The sequence below is a fragment of the Arachis hypogaea genome, chromosome 8, assembly GCF_003086295.3.
Source record: "Arachis hypogaea cultivar Tifrunner chromosome 8, arahy.Tifrunner.gnm2.J5K5, whole genome shotgun sequence".
NCBI classification, from domain to species: Eukaryota; Viridiplantae; Streptophyta; class Magnoliopsida; order Fabales; family Fabaceae; genus Arachis; species Arachis hypogaea.
In genome coordinates, this window is record NC_092043.1 from 46,937,162 (window position 1) to 46,959,414 (window position 22,253).

The 22,253-nt window shown below is 29.5% G+C and overlaps 1 protein-coding gene and 1 non-coding gene across 2 annotated transcripts; both read left to right on the forward strand.

Annotated features, from left to right (window-relative positions):
* Window positions 1–7,104: 7,104 nt before the first annotated feature.
* On the forward strand, window positions 7,105–7,660 carry LOC112708473 (uncharacterized). The gene is made up of 2 exons (XR_011864362.1): window positions 7,105–7,231; window positions 7,435–7,660. It is a non-coding gene; the product is annotated as an uncharacterized protein (transcript).
* Window positions 7,661–14,055: 6,395 nt separating this feature from the next.
* Window positions 14,056–17,739, forward strand: LOC112707883 (pentatricopeptide repeat-containing protein At2g17140). Its single transcript, XM_025759893.3, has 2 exons — window positions 14,056–16,684; window positions 17,225–17,739. Exons 1-2 carry the CDS (start codon window positions 14,175–14,177, stop codon window positions 17,349–17,351), a joined length of 2,637 nt encoding a protein of 878 aa, XP_025615678.1. The 5' UTR covers window positions 14,056–14,174; the 3' UTR covers window positions 17,352–17,739.
* The last annotated feature ends 4,514 nt before the right edge of the window (window positions 17,740–22,253 follow it).

A 22,253-nucleotide genomic window follows, 5' to 3' on the forward strand; every position in this document is an offset into this window, starting at 1 on the left:
CACAGACCATCTCGAAACAGCGGATCGAGGCCCAGCTGTTCGGATGCAACTGCGACGGTGACACGGAAATTCGGTTTAAGAGTGCCATTTGAAAGGCTGAGAACGGAATGCGAACTCTGACTTGAGTGAACATGGCTTTGTAGAACCAAATCCAGTCGGCGACCTGGCTGGGTCGGAAGTTGATTTCATACAAACGCTCGTGAGGAGCCGGGACGAAAACGTCGTAATTGGCCTCCTCGTCGGTCCCGCCGCACAAATACCCGGCTTGTCGGAACTCGGTGAGCTCCTCCTCGCCCATTTGATTGGGTGATTCCCTTATATCAGAGACGACCCAAGCATATTGGTCGTACGCCGCAGGGTTAACGGATGCCCGGGAGACCGTGCGAGCCATACCTACATGGGGGTACCATCCAGTTAGTCTAAGAGATCGGTTGCCCAGGCCGAACACAAACACCACCCTCACGACTTCCCGACTAAGGCCGAACAAGACTAAATGGCTAAAAGAACGAGAAAAAACCTACCCTGGAATGGTACTTTTCCCCCTAACACGTCTACTCGCAGCTAAAAGGCTACACGGTAACTTCAAAGAACCAAGCAACAAGCATACAGAAATAATGCATAAAAAGGGGATGATTCAAAAGTTACCTGAATTGATGAAAGGATGATGAAGTTGCGAATCTGGAAAATGCAAGAAACACGAACGGAGGCACCACAGCAAAACCTTGTAGCAAGGAGGAAGAAGGGAAGAATAGGGAGTGCGAAAAAGGTGCATAAAGTGCAGAAATACCAAAACCACTCGTTTAAAAACTGCCTCCAGAGCGCGAAACACCTGGGGGCAAAATAGTCTTTTCAAACGGGGTTTTTTACCCCATTATGAGCATTCAATGCTCGGCGCAGGAAACGAAGCAATGAAACGGTTGTTCGAGCAACCAAGAGACGCGCGTTGGGGGCCTATCCTCCCCACGAGCGGCCGACCAGACGAGATGCGAGACGACACGCCATTGGTAGCTCCCACGACTACCATTGGCGGGTGGGGGCACTGTTACGTCCCGGCCCAGAATCAGCTTTGGGTCGACCCGACCCAAGCAACACCCGACCCGGACATGCGCCCTCCAACCGACCCGGACACGCGTCCTGTACGGCTCACACACGGCTGCAGGACAGCGTCCTTGGGAATATGGGCCTGTCCCATAAGGGGCCCACTACTGACATATATATAAGGGGAAGATTGGCTCTTCCCCCGAGGTACGTCACATCTTTTCAACCCTTTATTCTGCTCGCCTGCACATTGCTGACTTGAGCGTCGGAGTGTCTTTGCAGGTGGCACCCCCCTCTTCATCATCTCTCCACAACAAGTGCCCGGCTACTCGTCTACCCGTAAGCAGTGCGACCCAAGCCAAGGCGTTCTCACCCCTACATCTGTCCACCCGATCTGTTCGGAACCCGGCTAACGAACAGTATTTAATCCTATAAATTTGGTGGCAAAACGGGTCGAACCCGTTGGACCGATCCGCTAAACTCGTTAAAAAGGCGGATCGTGCTAGGATTTGGAGCCCGCCAAATTAAAAAAATTCGTCAAATTCGTACCACAAAATTGGCGGGTTTTGGCGGGACGGGACGGACTGGTCCGCCGGGTCGAAGATATTTTTTTCTCTTTTTTTATTAAATAAAAGAGTGATTACTATTATAAAATAGTAATTATAGAATTTTTAAACACTTTTTTTTATTTTTTGTTTATATTCTTCTTTTAGTTATTAACTTTATTTATTTTATTTTATAATTTTGTATATATATTCAAATTATGTGACTTATTTTTTAAAATAAAGATGATTCTATTGATAAATATTATTTTGAACAATTTTATTGAAGTTAAAAATTAAAAAAATTGTAAAAAAATTATATTATAATTTAATTATTTTTTATTTATATTTAATTTTTTAATTATTATTTTTTGGTTAATTATAATAAATTTTATTTTAAAAAAAAAAACAAAGTCAAACGGACTAGTCTGCCGACACGCCAAACCCATTTTAATTGGCAAAGCGGACCAATCCGCCCCATTTTGAGAACAGATCTAGATAGACCGGAACGGGACGGACCGACCCGCTTTGCCACCCCATTGCATACTTACCTCTCTTTCTCTTTCTTTGTTGATCCCTTCCAAGTTGTAAAGTTTTTATTTCATTTTCTACCTAAGTCCTAATAGCAAGCGCTAGGTCTTCTACTAATTAAAGAAATTCTTGGATATTTTTTTATAATAAAATCACAATTTATAACTTAAATTGTCTTTTCAAAATTGAATTATTATTTAAGGATAAATTATCATTTTAACTCTAAAAAAATCAATTTATAATAAAACGACAATTGTAAGAAAGAAACCAAACATTCATTTCTCAAAATTTAATCTTATAGGACAAAATGTACCAAATATAGAAGGCATATTTTCAAAAAAGTTTTAGAAATTAGAATTCAACATAACTTTTGAAAGCACATATATAGAAAAACAATATATTTTCTTCTTTTAAATTTAGCGATTTTACATTAAACAAATATCTCTAATTTTTTTGTCTTTTATACAAACGAGCAAAAGTAAAAAAATGAAAATGAGGTCTAAAGATTGAATTTTATTTTAGTTACATTTCTTACATAATTATTCAAATATTTATTTTTCAGTCATTTTTAGACAATTAAATTTTTTAGGTAACCAAATTCAATAAGTTAAGAATTAAGATATATATACATTTTTTTTTTGTTCGTTGTCGTCTTTTTTTTTCTTTTTTCTCTTTTTCGTACTCATTTTCTCATTTTATTTTTTATTTTTTTTTCTCGTCCTCCTTCTTTTATTTAATTTTTTTCTTTTTTTTTTCTTTTTCTTTTATTATCTTCTTCTTCATCATCATTGACATTTTTTTTCTTATATATCTTTTATTTTTATTTATCTTTTTTATTTATTTATTTGTTATGTACTTTTTAAGATTTTATGAAATAGACGGACAAAGAGAAAAAAACAAAATAAAAAAATAATGATAATGAGGACGAAAAAAATACTAAATTTTTATATAAAATACAAAAATAAAATAAAAAAACGTCAACATTTATTAAAACACAAATTTTATCATAGTAAAAATATAATTTAAATTGATCTTTATGCTACATTGTAAGATAGTTGATATAGAAAAAAGTTGTATCAATAACAAAATATGAAGAAGAAGAATATATTAGAAAAAAAATAAAATATGAAAAAAAAAGTAAAAGAAGAAGATATGTTAGGAAAAAATTTGGTATCTCAGTTAAGATATTTTAGTATTATTCTTGTTTTGAATAACTTTTAATTAATTAAGAAATTTCTTATGTCACTATCAAAAAATTTCGGTGTCAAAATTCAAAAATCTTTTGTATAAATTTTAAAAGGTTTTAGATACTATTTTTTTAATAAAATCTACACAATTCAAAACTTCCTTCTTCTTACTCTTTATTATTGTCATTATCTTTTTTTTCTTTTTAGTTTTCATCTTTTCTTTTTTATTTTATATTTTCATAATTTTTTATTATTTTTATTCTTTTTAAAAAAATAAAAATAAAAAATATTACAATAACACCCAAAAAAAGTACTGTTTTAATTCCTATAATTTTAAATTAAAAACAAAATCCTCTTTAACATTTTTTTTTATTCAAAATCGTCTACGATTATTTTTAAAATAATGTTTTTTAACATTAATCTTTATTTTGGACCAAATTACCCCTGCTAGAAAAAAAAATTATATCCACCCCATCACCACTACTACTCTTCACGCTTCTTCCAATTCAACGAGCATGACTCCTTCCAATTCAACCACCAGGGCCACCAACCCACCACCGCTACTAACAACCCTAATTCCAACTTTACCCCCACCAACCCACCACGACGATGAGCTCCTCGATGATTACGAGGACGAAGGGGACAACGGCGATTTGAGACATTGTAAGCGGTTCTCGAGATGTTGGTAGAAAATCGCGGCCACGAGACACACCAATAAACTTAACGTGTAACAGCCATGAATCGGTCTTCCATGAATCGAAGAAAATCGCACGTACCTATCCCAGTAAAAGGTTCGTGTGCATCATCTTCGCTAAAACGATGGACAAATTACTACAGATCCCAACATGCGAGCTTTTGGATTGGGTGTATAATTGTGATTGGATTGTTCTTGTTGGTGATGGTAGTGGAGTGTGAGACGTAATTTGGGGGTGGTACCTCATTGTGAGATGATGATGGTTGTGGGTGGATTTGATGGCGATGGGTGATGATGGTGATGATGGAAGGACGCTGGATGACCATGTTTTTTTTCTTAAAAAAAACATTATTATTAATTTTTATACAGAGTAAATATGTTCAAAAATTGTTTCTTTTTTTACAAAAATGTGATTTTAAAAATAATTGTGATGTTAGACACGATTTTATATTAAAAAAATATTATGAATAATTTTAATTTTCACTCTAAACTATAAGAATCAAAATAATATTTATCCTAAAAAAAACTAATATTTTAAATTCTTCTACCTACCAATTCACTCTAAAACAGAACAAAGTAACAAACTAACACCCCAAGTTGTAGTCCATAGAATGTAAACTACCATAGCATGCCGGAAATAGGATTCTGCTTTACTCGTAAGAATTAAAATAAAATTTGCTCTCTCATAATTATTTGCCGCCAGTTAGTTATAATCTCACGTTTTCTTTTTTCACGTGCTAAAAATATAAATTCTGCACTTCCTTTAATTTTAATATAGCATGATCAGATCACCATCTCCAATTTTTTACTATAATATATTGTAATGGACACATCATCATAACAAATTGCATCTATACGTGTATCTCAAACTCTGATTCACTTTGATTTTTCATATGCTATTGTATTACTATTAACATTTAACATTTATTACATTGATAATAATAACACTATGTTGGTAGAAATCTGTGTCTCGAACTAGAATACTTGCGTTAAAAGAAAAAAAAAAGATGTAATGAAATATATTTTTCTTTATAGCCGCCAATGCACTCCCATAAACTCAATTCTCAATGAGTAACGTTTTAATCAATCTAATAAAGTCAATAAGAAAAAAAATATTCACACTTCACAGAATTAAAGATATATATTAATAAGTTTGGGAAGAAAATAAAGTATTTCATATATATTAATTTTAATATACTGATAGAATAAAAATTTTATATAATTATCTAATTATATTTTATTTTTTAAATAATTATTTATATAATTAACATAAATAAAAATTATTTTATTGATGTATTATTATATAATTAAATATATATATATCATTATTTTATACTAAATATATTAAAATTAAATTTATATATATTAAGATTATATGTTATATATTAGTAAAATTTTTTAAATATATTATTTTAATAATTACATAATAAATATATTAATTTTTTTATTTTTTATACAAATATTTTTAATTAATAAATCTTAATATATATTTTAGATACATATTAATTAAAATCATATTTTATTATCGAGTTTGTGTTTTCAAGTTATATCAAAAGGTGAGAATGAAGAATTAGTATAATTACAATAAATATTTGCAAAGGTAAAAGATAAAAAATAAAACAGAAGACGAAGAAAAGTTCACACAAATGGTTTACACATTTCAATATATGTATTATTTTAGAGAAATAAGTATAAATTTTTAAAGATTTATTTATCATTTTATTCTGATAAAAGTATTGCCGGTGGGGGAAAGGTAACGGAAGCAGCCATATACCACCAAATAAAATAATAATTTTATTCAAACAAATCATTCTATAACATTTATAAGGCAAATTAAATTGCATGAAGGCCATTATTTACTAGCTAGCCTTGCCCAGTCTTAGGGAAATAAATGACCACACACCACTGACATGCATTTGTAAACATTAACTACGAATATAACACCACATTAAATTAAAGTAAATATAAACTAGCATTAAATAATCTTAACTATGGTCCGTCCTCTTTTCCTTCTTCAATTTCTCTTTTCTTTCTTTTATTCTTTTTCTCGGTCTTTGTATTTTTTTCCTTTGTTTATTCATCTTCGTTCTCTCTATTTCGTATTTGAAATTAAGGTTAAATTTTGAAAATAAAAAAGTTTAAAAACTTTAATTAAAAAATAAAAAATTTGAATTATAATTTTATCTTATTTTTCAATCACTTAAATTTTAAATTTTAAATTATACACAATATTTTATTATTAGATAATTACTCATGAAATCTTATCTATTAAATTCATCAATTTAACATAAATTAAAACATATTAAACTTTTGTAACATTAATATTTTTTTCGTTACAAAATATATTAAACTTTTGCGACAAAACAACATTTCGTTACAAAACATATTGAACTTTTGTAACAAAATAACACATTTTATTAAAAAGAAAAAAATTGTTACAAAAAAAATAGAAAACTTTTATAACAAATTATCTTGTAGTTACAAAAGATTATTATTTTGGAATAATAATTAATTCTTGTTAAAAAAACAATTTTTAACTATTTTAAAATTTAATAAAAAAAATTTTTTGTTACAAATATTTCAACTTCTTTTGTAGCGTTAGGATTAGCACAAAAGCGAGTAGTTGATGAGAGGTTAACTATCGGCCATAAAAAATTCCATAAATTAAACCTCACTTTCTATAATTAAATCTTAACGATATATAGTTATGCCACATGAATTACATTCCTAGAAGTAATGATTAATTTTTGTTCTAAAAGCTTGCCACGTGTAGCAACATGTTGGCTATAAATTGATAACACCCAATGGAGTTTTATATATGTAGGCACACTATCAATTTAAACAAATTAAAATCCTTATTAGGGTGATCCTTAACTTCTTATTATTGCCTTACTTGAAAATGATGATGATGAGGTATTTTCACCTTGCACTTTTGTCAACACTATTGTTCATAAAATTAACCCTAATTCTTGGAGATGTTGGCACTGCTACTTCTTATGGACCTCCATATATACGTAAGAACACACAATTCTCTTCTTCTAGTTATATATAAATAATTAAGTTCTAGATAGTCCTAATTTGAATTTGTGCAGCGACTGCGTGTGATGGAAATAGAAGAGAGCAATTTCCAGCGGGGAATATGTTTGTAGCCGTGAATGAAGGATTGTGGGACAATGGTGCTGCATGTGGAAGGCGTTACAAAATAAGGTGTCTGAGTGGAGACAATAGACCCTGCAAAGGTGACATAATTGAAGTTAAGGTTGTTGATTTGTGTCATCGAACTCCGTGTCCCACCATGCTTTTGTCAACTATTGCCTTCTCAGCCATCTCTCGTTTCTCCAATGCCAAAATCAACATTGAATATGCCGAGTCAGTCTTTATAAACTTTTCATTTCTTCATGATTTCATCTGATCGACTAATCTACTTAATTTTTTAATGCAGGATTTGATCCATATATTCGGCTTCATCAGCTGAGACGCAAGCCTAATAATTATATATATGTAAATAATGCTGTAACAATAAACGGCATCATTATTATTGAGGAATTCAAGCGGCTAATTTGTTTCAGAGAGAACTGCGTAATAATGTAACAAAATCAAGTATATATATATGGTGCTTGATTGAATATTTAATATTTTCTAATGATAATATAATTAAATAATTTTTACCTGTGTTTCAATAGTAGTGCATCAACTTCGGTGCCCATGTCACATTGTCACTATTTTAACACCCTTGAAAAGCAAATTAAATTAATTTGAAAAATGAAAAAATAAAATAAAAATTGGACATGCATGGCTATCCGATGCAGTAATAAAGACTCAATATAAACTAGATATTAGAGAAGAGAACCAAGCATCATATATATTATAATATATATGGAAAAAAATTGGTAACAACAAATTTTTAGTCATAATTAGCTAAAATTTTCTAAAATTTACTTCATATATATAGCTTAATAATAATTTAATATTTTATCTCACTTTTCTATTAATTCACTTATCATATTCTTATTAATCCTACTTATTAATAATATTATAGTCTTAATTATTAGACATTTTTGTAATCGCTACTTAATAGTTTCTTTTAAAATTTGAATTTTATATTTAAGAATATAATAAAAATTAATAATAATAATAATAAACGGTAATAATAATATGCATTAAATGACTTTAATTGTTTTTTAAAAATTCATTTATTATTATTTAATGGAGTTAGCAAACATGAAAGCATTATGAAATAGGTTTATTGTTGTTAGAAAGATCTTGAACGCCGCCGTATACTCCCTTTTAGGCCAAAAATCACTTTTTATAATAGATTTTTACGTGCATTTTATAATAGATTTTTACGTGCATTTATAATTATACTGTACTAATTAAGTTTATATAGATAACATTCGTAAATTCATATATATAAATAATACAATTCTTTGAAAATAATTATGAAAATATATTCTATTACATAAAAATTAAATTTTTATACTTAATAATAAAATTAATGTGACATACTTTTGAGAGTGTTTTTCGATTTATTTTTTTAATTCATTAAGTATATTTAACAACGATAAATTAATTATATCAACTAATTGATTTGATTAGAAATTTAAATATCACACAATTTATTATAATTTATATCATTATTTTGGTAATATTTTTTTAATTTACTTCTTTTAATATTTTGGTAGTATTTTTTAAATTTATTTCTTTTAATTTTTTAAATTAAATTAATTATACTAATTATGTGTATTAATTAATTGATTTGACTAATTTATTAGTCATTAAAATAATAAATTTATAAATAAAATAGATAACTGAGATATTTTTAATTAATAATCATATTAAATCATATCTATTGAGTCAAATTCAAATTATGTGAATTAAGAACTAAACTAAAATAAGATGATTTATTACTTATTCAAATTGAATGTAATAAATACAAATTAATTTTGTTAGATAATCATGATCTTTCAATTTTTTATATATAGATGACCAAACAAATTTATAAGAGCATGTTTAATACTTAGTATTAATTTTATTTTATTTTAGGTCCCACAAAATGTCATATAAATATTTGTGAACTATATATCATAAGACTTTATTTAAAACTTAATATAAAATTTGTCACTCCAATATGCTTGGTTTCATTTCGATTTAAAATTTAAATTATTTTTATTATTTTAAATAAATTTAATTAAATTATAAAAATTTAAATAAAATAAAAATATAAAATTATAAGATTAATAATTATATACTATATTTAAATGGAGAAAAAAATTAGAATTTTTTAAATAATTAAAAAATACGTTAAATTGATTTAAATCTATTCTTCTACCAAATTGCTAAGATAATAAAAATAAAATAATAAAATATAGAATATAAATAAGTACATCTAATTTATTTGAGTAGTTACAATAAAACAACTTTACAGTAACACCATTAGTGTTTATTTAATGGATAGTTTAAAATAAGTGGCAATATTTCATTTTTTTTTAAGTTATACGGTATTTCTTTATGATATCAGTATCAAGTTTTAATTTTAAATCAGTTTATTTAGTGTACATGTTATAATTGATTCCATTGGAGTTGCACTAAAAATCATTATTTTTATCGCTCTTGTAATTTTAACTCTCTTTTTAATTTATTTTCTTTATGTATAATTTTTTTATGTATAAATATATTCAAAATGAGAATGCATTGATAAATGTTTTCTTGATTGTTTTTTTTTTTTTTACGAATACATAGTCTAGAAATGACTCAATTTAAGAATTCTACCACTCACGATAGAAGTTAGATCTATATTAATTAGGATGACCAGTATATTTTTTATAGTATTAGATAGAAGAATATTTGTTAAAATAAATATACTCATTGTAATAATTTTTTTATAATTTGTTATCTTTTACCTAATAAACAACATTCACGTTAAATACATTATTTTCATGAGAAGTCATAAAGAATTGATTGATAATTTTGTGTAAAAACATTTTTGTGGTGGCTAAACACTATATCATTAATTCGTTAAAGTTAATTTTCCTATGATTATTCCAATGTATAATACTATCTGATAGAAACTTATTAAATTATATTTGTTTTTAATGAGGTGATCAAATTTTTAGATCTAATCACGGTTAGAGTTGAGAAAGGTCAGAAAAATACTAATAATATAAATATGGTTTATTTTTAATATCTAATAATAATAATAATAATAATAATAATAATAATAATATATAAATTAAAATTAACATTGTTCCATACAAAATAATAAAACGTATAATATATTTTGAATAACGAATATTTTTCCTTGCAAATCACATTAAATACATTATTTTAATTTACTTACATACATATAATTATTTTAAGTTCTCATTTATTATTAACATTCTTCAAGTTTTTAATTTTAAAATATTATCTTTTATAATGAATATATTATGAATAATGTTAAAAAATATTATTGTTAGGGCCACAATTATAGAAATCAACTATGTATCATTTGTATAGCAAAAAATTAAAAAAATCTAAGTACCATTTACTTAGAGGGTTTGGTGAACCAACATTGGCAATGTCAAACATTATTCAAATGTTTCCTCTGCTTACATGATCAAACATTATTTGAATTGATTCAGTCAATCTTACAATTCAAGCTGAGTCGAGTTAGACCAAATTCAAGTTCGGCTCATTAAAATTGAGCTTGTCTCACGATTCAATTTATTAACAATCGAACCTATTTCTTAAGCTCAAGTTCGGCTCACCAAAAGCTCACGAGCTGGCTCAAATAATAGAAATATAAATACATAATCTATAATTTTATATCAATAAATTATAACTTATATATTTTAAAAAATATTTGAAAAGAACAATTTTATATATTATTTATCTATCAATAAATATGAATTTTTTATTTATGTCCTACATCAAAATTATATGTAATAAATAAATATAAAATTTTAAATAATTAATATCGTTAATATATATAATTATATATTATTATTTCATATATATATATATATAATCGAGCCAGCTCACGAGCTAATGAGCTGAGCTTATCCAAGCTCAAGCTCGGCTCATTTAATTTATGAGTTCAATTTCATGCTCAAGCTTGGCTCATCAGCTCACAAGCTTAGCTTATCAAGCTATTAACGAGTCGAGCTGGCTTGACTCACTTCCAGCCCTATCTATGAGAATTAGATGGATTATAAATTTATAACTCTTTGTCAGTGTTGTTAGAACCGGACCGACCCGTCCGGTCGGATCAGAAAATCAACGAACCAGTCACAAGGTCGGTCTAGTTGAGTAATTTGACCGTACAAGAAAAGAATCAGTATGGCTTAGTTGGACCGTCCGATTTTGACGGAGAACCGACGGGTTTGAAACCCGGACCGTTTTTTCAAAAAAAAAAAAGGAAAGAAACCCTACCCAAAAGTGCTCTTCCTCCACTCAAAAAACCATCCGCTGACCGCCACCGCACGGCTGCTGCCACGTCGCCGGCTCCTTTGCCTCAGCTCTCTGGCTCCTGTGCATCACTTTCACTGCGTCTTCGCCTCTGCCTCTCCGTCTACGTCGCCGTCGTGCTTGGTCTCCCTCTTCTCTGCTCGTTGTCTCGTGTGCGTCTCTCGTCGTCGTCAGTCTCCGCACGGTTGCCGGCTCTCGTCTTGTTGCTGCTGCCTCCCCTATACAGTCTCTGCTTCGCCGTGCTTGGTCTCCCTCTTCTCTGCCTGCGTTCTGCCTTCACATCACATCATCAGGTAAGCTTTTTAATTTTTTTTGTTATTCGGTTACTGGATTATAATCTGTTTAACGGATTAATTGATTAACTGATCAGTTGATTCTTGATTGTTGTTGATTATAATTTGTTGATTCTTGGCAGATTATTCAAGTTTTGTTGATACATTGGAATATATGTAGTGTAATATATGTAGGTTTAGTGGCTGTTTGATGTTTTTTTTTTTTTTGCTGATGATTGGTGTTTAGGGTTGATTTGTTGCTGTTTTTATATTAGTATGGTGAATTGAGATACTGTTTTTATATGGTTGGTGTTGTTTTTTATATTGTTCTGTGAATTTATATTGTTGGATAGTGGATAAGTTCTGTGAATTTGAGTTACTGCTTTGCTTATATTGTTTTGGATAGTGGATAGGTTCTGGAAATGTATATTGTTATGCTCATGTTTATTTTGTTGCATAATTTTTATTTTTTTGGTTTTGCTTGCAAGGGTTTAAACTAGGAGTATTTGGCATTTCTCAGTTCTAAGCTTTATGTTTAAAAGTTCAAACCCTAGATACTATAATAAGTTAGAAAACACAATTGTGTCACTAAGAATTTCCGTGAGTATATCATTGCAGCATCTCTGAGGGAATCTCAATTGAAGGACTCGGTCCCAACTAAGAACAGTAATCTTCACTCTCACAACACATTAAGGGACGCGATTAGGTACTCTATAGATAAATAGAATTTTAAAATTCCATGAGTAAAAGAAAGAGTAAAATTAGCATTTAAAATTTTAAAGGCTCTTAAATACGAAGAGAGAGAAAAATATTTTTTATTGGTTTTTGTTTTATTTTGGAATACATTCAGTAATATTTTAATATTGGGTTAATAAAATTTATTTTACATTTTCTTTTGTCTTAAATTTATTTTAAGTTAGAATTAATTTTTTTATTTAAAATTGTAGTGAGTTAAAATTAAAAACTGTAGCAATAAAAAAATAATTTTATAATTTTTTATTTAAAATTTGTTTGGATTAAAAATTTTTGTTTTATTATTTTCGTTTTGTACTATTTTATTTTAAAATTGATATTGAACTATTATAATAAAAATAAAAATAAAAGGTAAAAAACTAATAAAATAAGATTTTTTTTTGCAGTTAATTTTAAAAGACTAAAATATAATTTAAAATTAAAATTATTTAATTTGAATTAAAAATATGATTTAATTTTAAAAAGTAACCTATAATATTAGTTAATTTTTAAAATACAATAATGTTCTTTTAAAATTAAAGTTGTTTGATTATTTTAAATATTAAAAATTTATATTTGAATTTAGAATGATAAAATTATTACTTTTGAGGATTAATTTTAAAATATATATTTAAAGATTAATTAAAAATACACGTCTTTCTCTTTTTTTTTTTTATTTTTTTAATTATTTGAACTAAAATACAAAAATTAAATTTCTACTTTTATTTGTTTTGATTTTTCTATATTTTATTTGAATTTAAATATGGATATTTTTTATTGATATTTATGTTTTAAAATTAATAAAAAATATATAAATAATTAATTTAAAAAGTAAGAAATGTCAATAATTTGTATCAATAATAAATCAAATTAAACTTATTCGATTTACTACTGGTACAGTATATATATAGTAAGTCAAATAAAATTACACTTAAAAAGATTATAGTAGTTGCAGTCCTCTTTCAAAACAAAATAATGCGAGAACGTTTATTAAAAATAGATGAATATTTTTTTTAATTTTAAATTAACGCTTTTAAATAATTAATTTTTCAAAACCGAATAAACATAATTAATCATATAAGTATAATAATACGATTATGTTTATTTTTATCAAATTAAATTTAATTATATCTATTTATAATTTTAAATTAATTAAAAATTTTATAATTTAAAATTAAAATTTTTAAATTAATTTTTATATAAATAAAATTAGATTAACCAAAAAAATAAAAATATATTAATACAATCTAAATCATAATGTAATAAGAATAAATTTGATGTAATGGACGAATTTTGTATGCTATGCAAAAATTTACATTTGTTAGACAAATTTTATAAAGCTCTTAAAAAAAGTGAATTTTTTTAAAAAAACTGTTATAGAAAATAATAATTTCTTATTTTTATTTTAGTAAAAAATTCAACACTAACAAGACACTAAAATAAAAAAAAGTTGTTTAATAAATAATAAATAAATTAAGATGAGAGAGAAAGAAAGAGAAGAAGTGAAGAGGCAGGTTTTGTTATTAGAGAAGGAGAGAGAAATCACGTTGAAAATAAAAAACTTTTTGCATTAAATTTAATATAAAAATAAATTTTTATTTTTGTAAAGTTTCATGGAGTTTTAAAACTCCATAACATCCACCTAAATCCCCTAATTGTTTCTTCTTTTAAGCAAGTGTAGAAATCAATCAATGTAATTACAAAAAAAGAGTAATGCACAAACAACTAGAAGATGGATCAGACGATGTCGTCCAAGCTGACGAAAGTTGTTCTGAGCAACACCAACAACCCCAAGCTAGCATGGCATCTCTTGAAGCGCATCCTCTCATCCTCCACCTCTTCTTCCTTACCCACCCACGATCTCCTTCGTTCCACACGCACCACCATGCGTGTCCTCATCGCCGCCAACATGCACCACCAGATTGATGACCTCTGTCAATTCGTCCTAGCCACGCAGCCTCCCCACATAGCCCACCCTTCCCTCCTCTCCCTCGTCCGGGCTTTGGCCCATTCCTCATCCCACCTACACCATGCCTTCTCCCACTTCAAGTCCCTCAGGGCCCATTTTCCCTCTCCTCCTCCTCCACTCTCCCTCTACAACCTCCTCCTCCATGCCTCCCTCAACCAACACCGCTCCGATTTCGCCACGTGGCTATACACCGACATGATCACTGCAGGGGTAAGGCCGCAAACTTACACCTTCAACCTCATGATGCAGTCGTTGTGTGATTCTGGTGCTTTGGACCATGCACGGAACCTGTTCGATAAAATGTCTTACAAAGGGTGCTACCCAAATGAGTTCACTCTTGGCATTTTAGTTCGTGGGTTTTGTAGGGCCGGTCTCACGAGCCAAGCATTGGATATACTTGACAAGTCATCGGGTCTTGTTGCCAATAGGGTTGTGTACAATACTCTCATTTCAAGCTTCTGTAAGGAGGATTTGACCAGTGAAGCTGAGAAGTTGGTTGAGAGAATGAGGGAACAGGGTATGTTACCAGATGTTGTCACCTTTAATTCTAGGATTTCGGCGCTTTGTAGGGCCGGGAAGGTTTTAGAGGCGTCAAGGATTTTCAGGGATATGCAGTTGGATCAGGAGTTGGGACTTCCTAAACCTAATAGAGTTACTTATAACTTGATGCTAAAAGGGTTCTGCAAGATAGGGATGCTGGTGGAAGCAAAGGCTTTGGTTGACTCCATGAAAAAGGATGGCAATTTCACCACTTTGGAAAGTTATAATATATGGTTGTTGGGGTTGCTTAGGAATGGGAAACTGTTGGAGGCTCAGTTGGTTCTTGATGAAATGGTAGCGGAAGGCATTGAGCCGAATTCTTACTCCTATAACATTATGATGGATGGGCTATGTAGGAAACATATGCTGTTGGATGCCAGAAGGTTAATGGATTTGATGATAAGCAATGGTGTTTATCCAGACACAGTTACTTATAGTACTCTCCTCCATGGATATTGTAGCAAAGGAAAGGTATTTGAAGCAAAGGGTATTCTTCATGAAATGATAAGGAATGGTTGTTATCCAAATACATATACCTGTAACACATTGCTGCATAGCCTGTGGAAAGAGGGAAGAACACTAGAAGCAGAGGAAATGCTGCAAATTATGAACGAGAAATGCTATCAGTTAGATACTGTGACCTGCAATATCATGATCAATGGTCTCTGTAGAAATGGAAAATTGGAGGAAGCAATTCAAATGCTAGGTGAGATGTGGACTGATGGACCAACATCCCTCAGTAAGGGAAACTCATTTGCTGGCCTAGCTAATTCAATCAACAATGTGTCAAAGTGCACACCTGATGTAGTCACATATACAATCATAGTTAATGCACTTTGCAAGGTTGGTAGGGTAGAAGAAGCAAAAAAGAAATTTATTGAGATGATGGCAAAAAACTTGCGCCCTGATTCTGCAATATATGATACATTCATATTAAGTTTCTGTAAGCAAGGAAAGATATCATCAGCGTTCCGTGTCTTGAAGGATATGGAGAGAAATGGATGCAGCAGGACTCTTCAAACTTATAATTCGTTGATCCTGGGTCTAGGAGGTAAAAGGCAAATATTTGAAATATATGGATTGATGGATGAAATGAGAGAAAGAGGGATATCTCCAGATATTTACACTTACAATAACATAATCACTGCACTTTGTGAAGGAGGAAAAACAAATGATGCTACTTCTCTTTTGCATGAAATGTTGGATAAGGGCATATCTCCCAAAGTATCTACCTTCAAGATATTGATTAAAGCCTTTTGCAAGTCTAGTGATTTTAAACTAGCATTTGAGCTATTTGAGGTAGCTTTGAGTATATGTGGCCACAAAGTAGTATTGTACAGTTTAATGTGCAATGAGTTTCTTGCTGGAGGACAACTCTCTGAAGCGAAGGATCTATTTGAAGCTTCATTGGATAGATTTTTCGCATTGAAGGATTTCATGTATAAAGATTTAATTGATAAACTTTGCCAAAGTGAAAGATTAGATGATGCTGATTACCTTCTCCATAAATTAATTGACAAGGGATACGGATTTGACCATTCATCGTTCATGCCGGTAATTGATGGATTTAGTAAGAGCGGAAACAAACACCGAGCAGATGAATTAGCAAAGAGGATGATGGAATTTGCTTCAGAAGATAGACCTGCTGACAGAACCTATCAAAATGGCAAGAGGTTCTTTCCTAGAAAAGTTGAAAATGATGGTGGAAGTGATTGGCAGGATATAATCCACAGGTACGGGTATTTTTTGTGCATTTTTGGGTTCTTTTCCTTGGGAAAATGAAGTTATTTGTTAGTTTTGGCTGTCTTTGAAAATTATTTTTACTTTTTTTTTTTGTTCTTTAATCATTCCATAATTTGCATTTTTAATTTCTATATACAATGATTAGTCCTCCATAAATATGATCTGTATATGATTCCTTCTACAGCATTTGGACAATGATACCATTCATTGGTGTTTGGTTGAATGGAGTGCTACTATGTGATAGAATCTGTGTCTTCATTTCCATTATCTCATTTGTTAGACGGTTTCCTGGTTGATAAACTTATACAAACAATACATATCAATTTTTTTGTACTTGGTTCATTTTTGAAAAAGTTGCATTATCATGTGAATAAAATGATCTTGTATCAAAATTTGCTGTCATCACAAATATGTTAGTTCTATCAAACTATAAATAAACTTGGGTCCTGCTTTGAACATGGAAATGATTGTCAAATTACTTTAACATATATTCAATGCTCATTGATGATCTGTTATGTATTACTTAACAGGGATGGTGGCAGTGGTATTGCATTGAAAACTCTAAAACGTGTACAGAAAGGCTGGGGCCAAGGTAGTATCTCGAGTTTGCGGCCACCACAGGATGATTTTCTTGATTACTATGATGGTATTGGTTGATTCTTTGTTATTTCTTCGTATCTTCACCTTACTTTCAATCCCTGAGCCCTTAGGAGTGGATGATAGGAGAATGGAAAGGTTTGAACTGATTTCGGCCTGGTGAAGCAGGTAGATGAGAGTGGAAGATCTTTTTCTTGGATTACATGGCTCCTGAAACCATATCCTTGATTATTTGATAGTTCATACACTTGGTTCTTACTAGAAACAGATTAGTCTCAGATGTAACACTTTGAATCTGTGGTATAATGGCCATATCCCTGTCCAGATTGTGAATAGCCACAGAAGCACTAGCTTACATAACTCGGATACTAACAATTCATAGAAACCTAACCTGTGGAAAGATGTTAACAGATTTACTGATAATTGGATTTACTAATTTACCCTCGGATGATAATCTGTTCATTTGAACTTAGGAGTTTTTCTTACTGATGATGAATTTTATCCAACCCCAACTCAAATAAAAGATAAATTACTCCTTATGACATGTCTTGATAGCTATCGGATAAAATAGGTTATGTCATCATAATTAAAACTAACTCTTTATTAAAAGGGCTCTCTGGTATTTTTTTTTTTAGCCAAATTTTTTTCTTTAATTTTGTCAAGTGTGAGAAAGAGGAGATTATTTTCTGGAAATGAAAATCCATATAATTTATAGCATCAATGGCTAGCCACAAAATCATAAAATGTAATTAAAAAAAAATTGAGACAAGAAGATCATAATGAAATGCAGAGATAGGAAGTATGAAACCGAAATTAGAATAAATTATATATAAACCCTGCAAATTAAACTCGCATGGTGAGAATGAGATATTCACATGATTGAAGCAAATAGTAATTCACAAGGTGAATTAAAACAAATATTCTAAAAACAATAAGAATAACACAGCGTTTTCTATGAAGGGTAAACAATAAAATTTGAAGTGAAAACGAAATATATGCCGAGAAGGCAGAAGGAAAAGTCTAGGGGGCAGCAGTTTTATTGAATTTTGGCCAGCATATAACCAGCAGAGGAAGGTGAGCCATTGGATGAAATCTCATACCAATCTCACACCATCAAATCATCATTGATGGCTAGTTGATGGCTAACAATCACAAAAATTGCTGGCCCCTAGCATTGCTCAAGGCAGAATGGGAGGACAAAGGTGGGATGAAAAGGAGAAGAGGAAGTAAAAGTACGAGAGGGGGAAAGGATGATTTGGTTTCTCTCCGGCATGTCCATCTTCATTATTAGGGTAACTCATTAAATTAAGAGTTAGTATTAATTATCATGTCATAATTCATTTAATTCAAACCATTAGATACCAGGAATAACTTGCATTTTATTTAAGAGAGGCTTAGGTAGAAATCATTTTAATGTATTGACCATTTCATTTGTCATAAAGTTATGTCTCTTTTACTTTAGTTTCCAATATTTTTAAACTCAGAAATAGTTTGCCAATCCTTATAATCACTAGAAAATCGACTAATTCATTTTGATCCATAGAGGTTCCAAAGAAAATTTGATTTTCTAGCTGGATTGTTTTAGTTCCTAAGACTTGAGCCTATGTTATTTGGTTAAAAGAAAATAATACTTACACTCCGATCAATTCACATCGACCTGCTACCAGAATTTATTATATATCCACATAACACTTAGGTAAAATACACTCTTATATATATATATATTTCGCCAATTCTTGTACATAAAATTGGTGCCTATCAATTATAATTTGTTCTAACTTGAAGAATGAATCAACGGCAACATCATAGTTCATTCATGCACTATTTTGTGTATTACTATGAAAGTAAACCGGCATTGTTTTATTTCTTGAACTTTAAAAGTAGTTATTTAGTTTCTAAAGTGATATTTTGTAAATTTTTTGAGTTTTTATTTTTGTTAACTTGGTGGTTAGTCAGTTACTATTGATTTGTCTATGTCAAAATGACATGATATGTCATGTGAAATTGAATAATTACGTGGCATACCGCACAGGATTGAACACAAATATCAGTCTACTATATCAGATTTCTAATGCAAGTGTTATAGAAAATCTTAGACTAATAAAAATGGATTAAGTTACTAAGGTGTATATATAATATGAATGACTGTTATACATATATAATTCCATTTCCTTTAGTTTTGGAGTCGAGTGGATCGATTTAGGGTTTATTTAGGTGTGCTTCTAAATTTTTTTTCGAGTTATTTTAAAAAAAAAATTTTTAAAAATAAAAATAATTTTATATTTAGATATTTTATGCAACAAATTTTTTTATTTATAAATTATATTTGAGTATAACAAAATAAAAATATTTATTTATTTATTATATAAAAAATATCTTTTTATAAAAAATATAAATTATAATTTTTTTTAAAAACGTTATTTTTATTTTTATTATTAAAAATTTATTAAATACACTAAAAGATATTTTTTTATTAAAAAAATAATTTTTCTATCAACTTAAAGATACCCAAACAAACACTTAAAATTATCATTTTATGATGCAATAATTTCATGGAATTGGATATAATAATATATGTATAATAACATCTATTATATCAGAATAACATCTGTTTTATCAGAAAATCAATAAATCCGATTATTAAAATGGTTCAAAATTTCTTACCTAGTTCGCAATTTTAAGCCTTCTTAGATTTAGATTCGCCTTCCCAACAATTAGGGGTGTCAAAAATCCCCAGCAGGCGGGGATCCCCGCGAGGACCGTCCCAAATGGGACCCCGATGGTGGGGAATTTTTTCCGTGGGGATGGGGATGGGGAACAAAATTCCCCCGAGACAGGTGCGGGGACCCGAGCGGGGATTCCCGCCCCATCCCCGATAATTCCCCGAATTGTTAAACTTACTTAAATACTCTTACTTTATTTCTAACATAGGGGGTATTTTAGTAATTTCACCCATTAAAAAACCTTAACCCTATATTCCCTTCTCACCTATGTTGCTGCACCCTCTCTAACTCTCTATTCCCATCCAAATCCCAACTCTCCAGACTCCAGTCACTCACTCACTCTCCACTTTGTTCAAATTTCAAAACCCTCACAGCTAGCCACCGGCCACTCTTGCGCCGTCACCCTAGCAGCTTCACCGCGTCGTTCTCTCTCCTCAGGCACGGCGTCCTTCTCCTCTCCACTTCTGCGTCTGCGTGTTTGCTTCCATTCTCGTCACTGTATGTTAACATATTTGTCTCTATTGTTTTAACAGAGAACATGGAGATGTTTGTTGGAAGTTTTATGCCGACAATGAAAGAATATTTGATGTTAAAGACTTTGTTTTATTGCTTTCTTTATAATGGAAGTTGCATTTTAAGATTTTATTTTATGGACTATGATTTGCTATGTTGTATTTCTGGACTTATAATTTTAGATAAGATATGTTTGTGTGTTTGTAATAATATTTTTTAGTTTGTTTTTTTGTTTTTTTGATATTTTTTACTATAATTTTCATATGAATGTTAAACATAGGGAGATGGGGAATGGGGCCCCGCGGAAAACGCGGGAAATGCGGGAAACAGGGATGGTGACAATTATCCACCCATGACGGAAAATGGGACGGGGACGGGGACGGGGATTAATTCTGGGGACGGGGACGGGGAGTAGGGAAGCATCCCCCGCCCCCGCCCCGCCCCATTGACATCCCTACCAACAATGTGATATGATGCATTATCATTTATGCCTTTATGGGAACATAAAATTTTGGATTTAATAAAATGGTAATTGTTGACAAAATCTTTATATACTATAATAATTGATGGAAAAAAAAGTACTTTTATAGTTTTTAACAATTTTATTAAGTTTTAATTTTATTTTTAACGTTTAAAATGTTCTATTTTTATTTCAAAAATATTTTTATTATATTTTTATTATTTGGTTAAAATTAAAATATTTTATTTTAAAAATATTATTTTTTTCTATTATTATCCTTTTCTATTTTTTCACTCTTAAATCATTACCATCATCATTTTATTAATATAATTATGAATTGTATTACTATCTAAAGAAAATTATAATAGAGATTTTTTTTTAAAAGATCAAATTTTAACTTTTACCCGAGAAATAATAAAAATATGACAAAAAATATATTTTGGACAAAAATAAAATATTTGAAATATTATGGACGAAATTAAAACTTAGTCAAAATGTTAAAAACTACATCAATAATTTATATAATTTGGGGTTAAATTATTGAAATTTTTTGAAAACAGGTAAAGTTGGAAATGACATACACTAACCAATCAAGTGAATTGATTGGATGATTGTTGATTGCTTAAAGAAAGGAGTTATTGAGTTCGAGTCAAATTATTATTGTGCTATTTGACATCTCCAATGGCGTCTAATAAATAGAATATTACTTTTGATATTTTTAAAAAATAAATTGATTTAAAATTAAATTTATATTAAAATTAGATTGATGAAATTTGATGAAATAAAATTGGTAATTTAGTATACATTTTGATAAAAAAAATTAATAAATTTTGTTATTTGTATAATTATATTGATAAAATAATTAAAAAATAATATAAACTTTTAACTAAACTAAAACTAAGTATTAGAGAAATAAATTTTATTTTTAATTTTTAATTACTATTTATGACCTATAATTTCACATATATTTATGTGTCATATTATAGGATCTAAAATAAAATTGAAATTAGATATAGCATTGAAAATTGAAGATGTTCTTTTGAGCTGATGAATGAAGTAAAACTAAAAAATCTCGTCTTACTTCGCTATTAGTTATAATCTACTAAGTACGAACACTTTTTTATTTGTTGTATTTATATATCATATATATCAGACATATTTCGAACACAATACTCATTGATATTTGTTTGACATACGTGTATTTTCTGTGTCCAATTATGTTTTAATAAAAAAAATTTTTTAAACATATTTAAATATATTTAAATA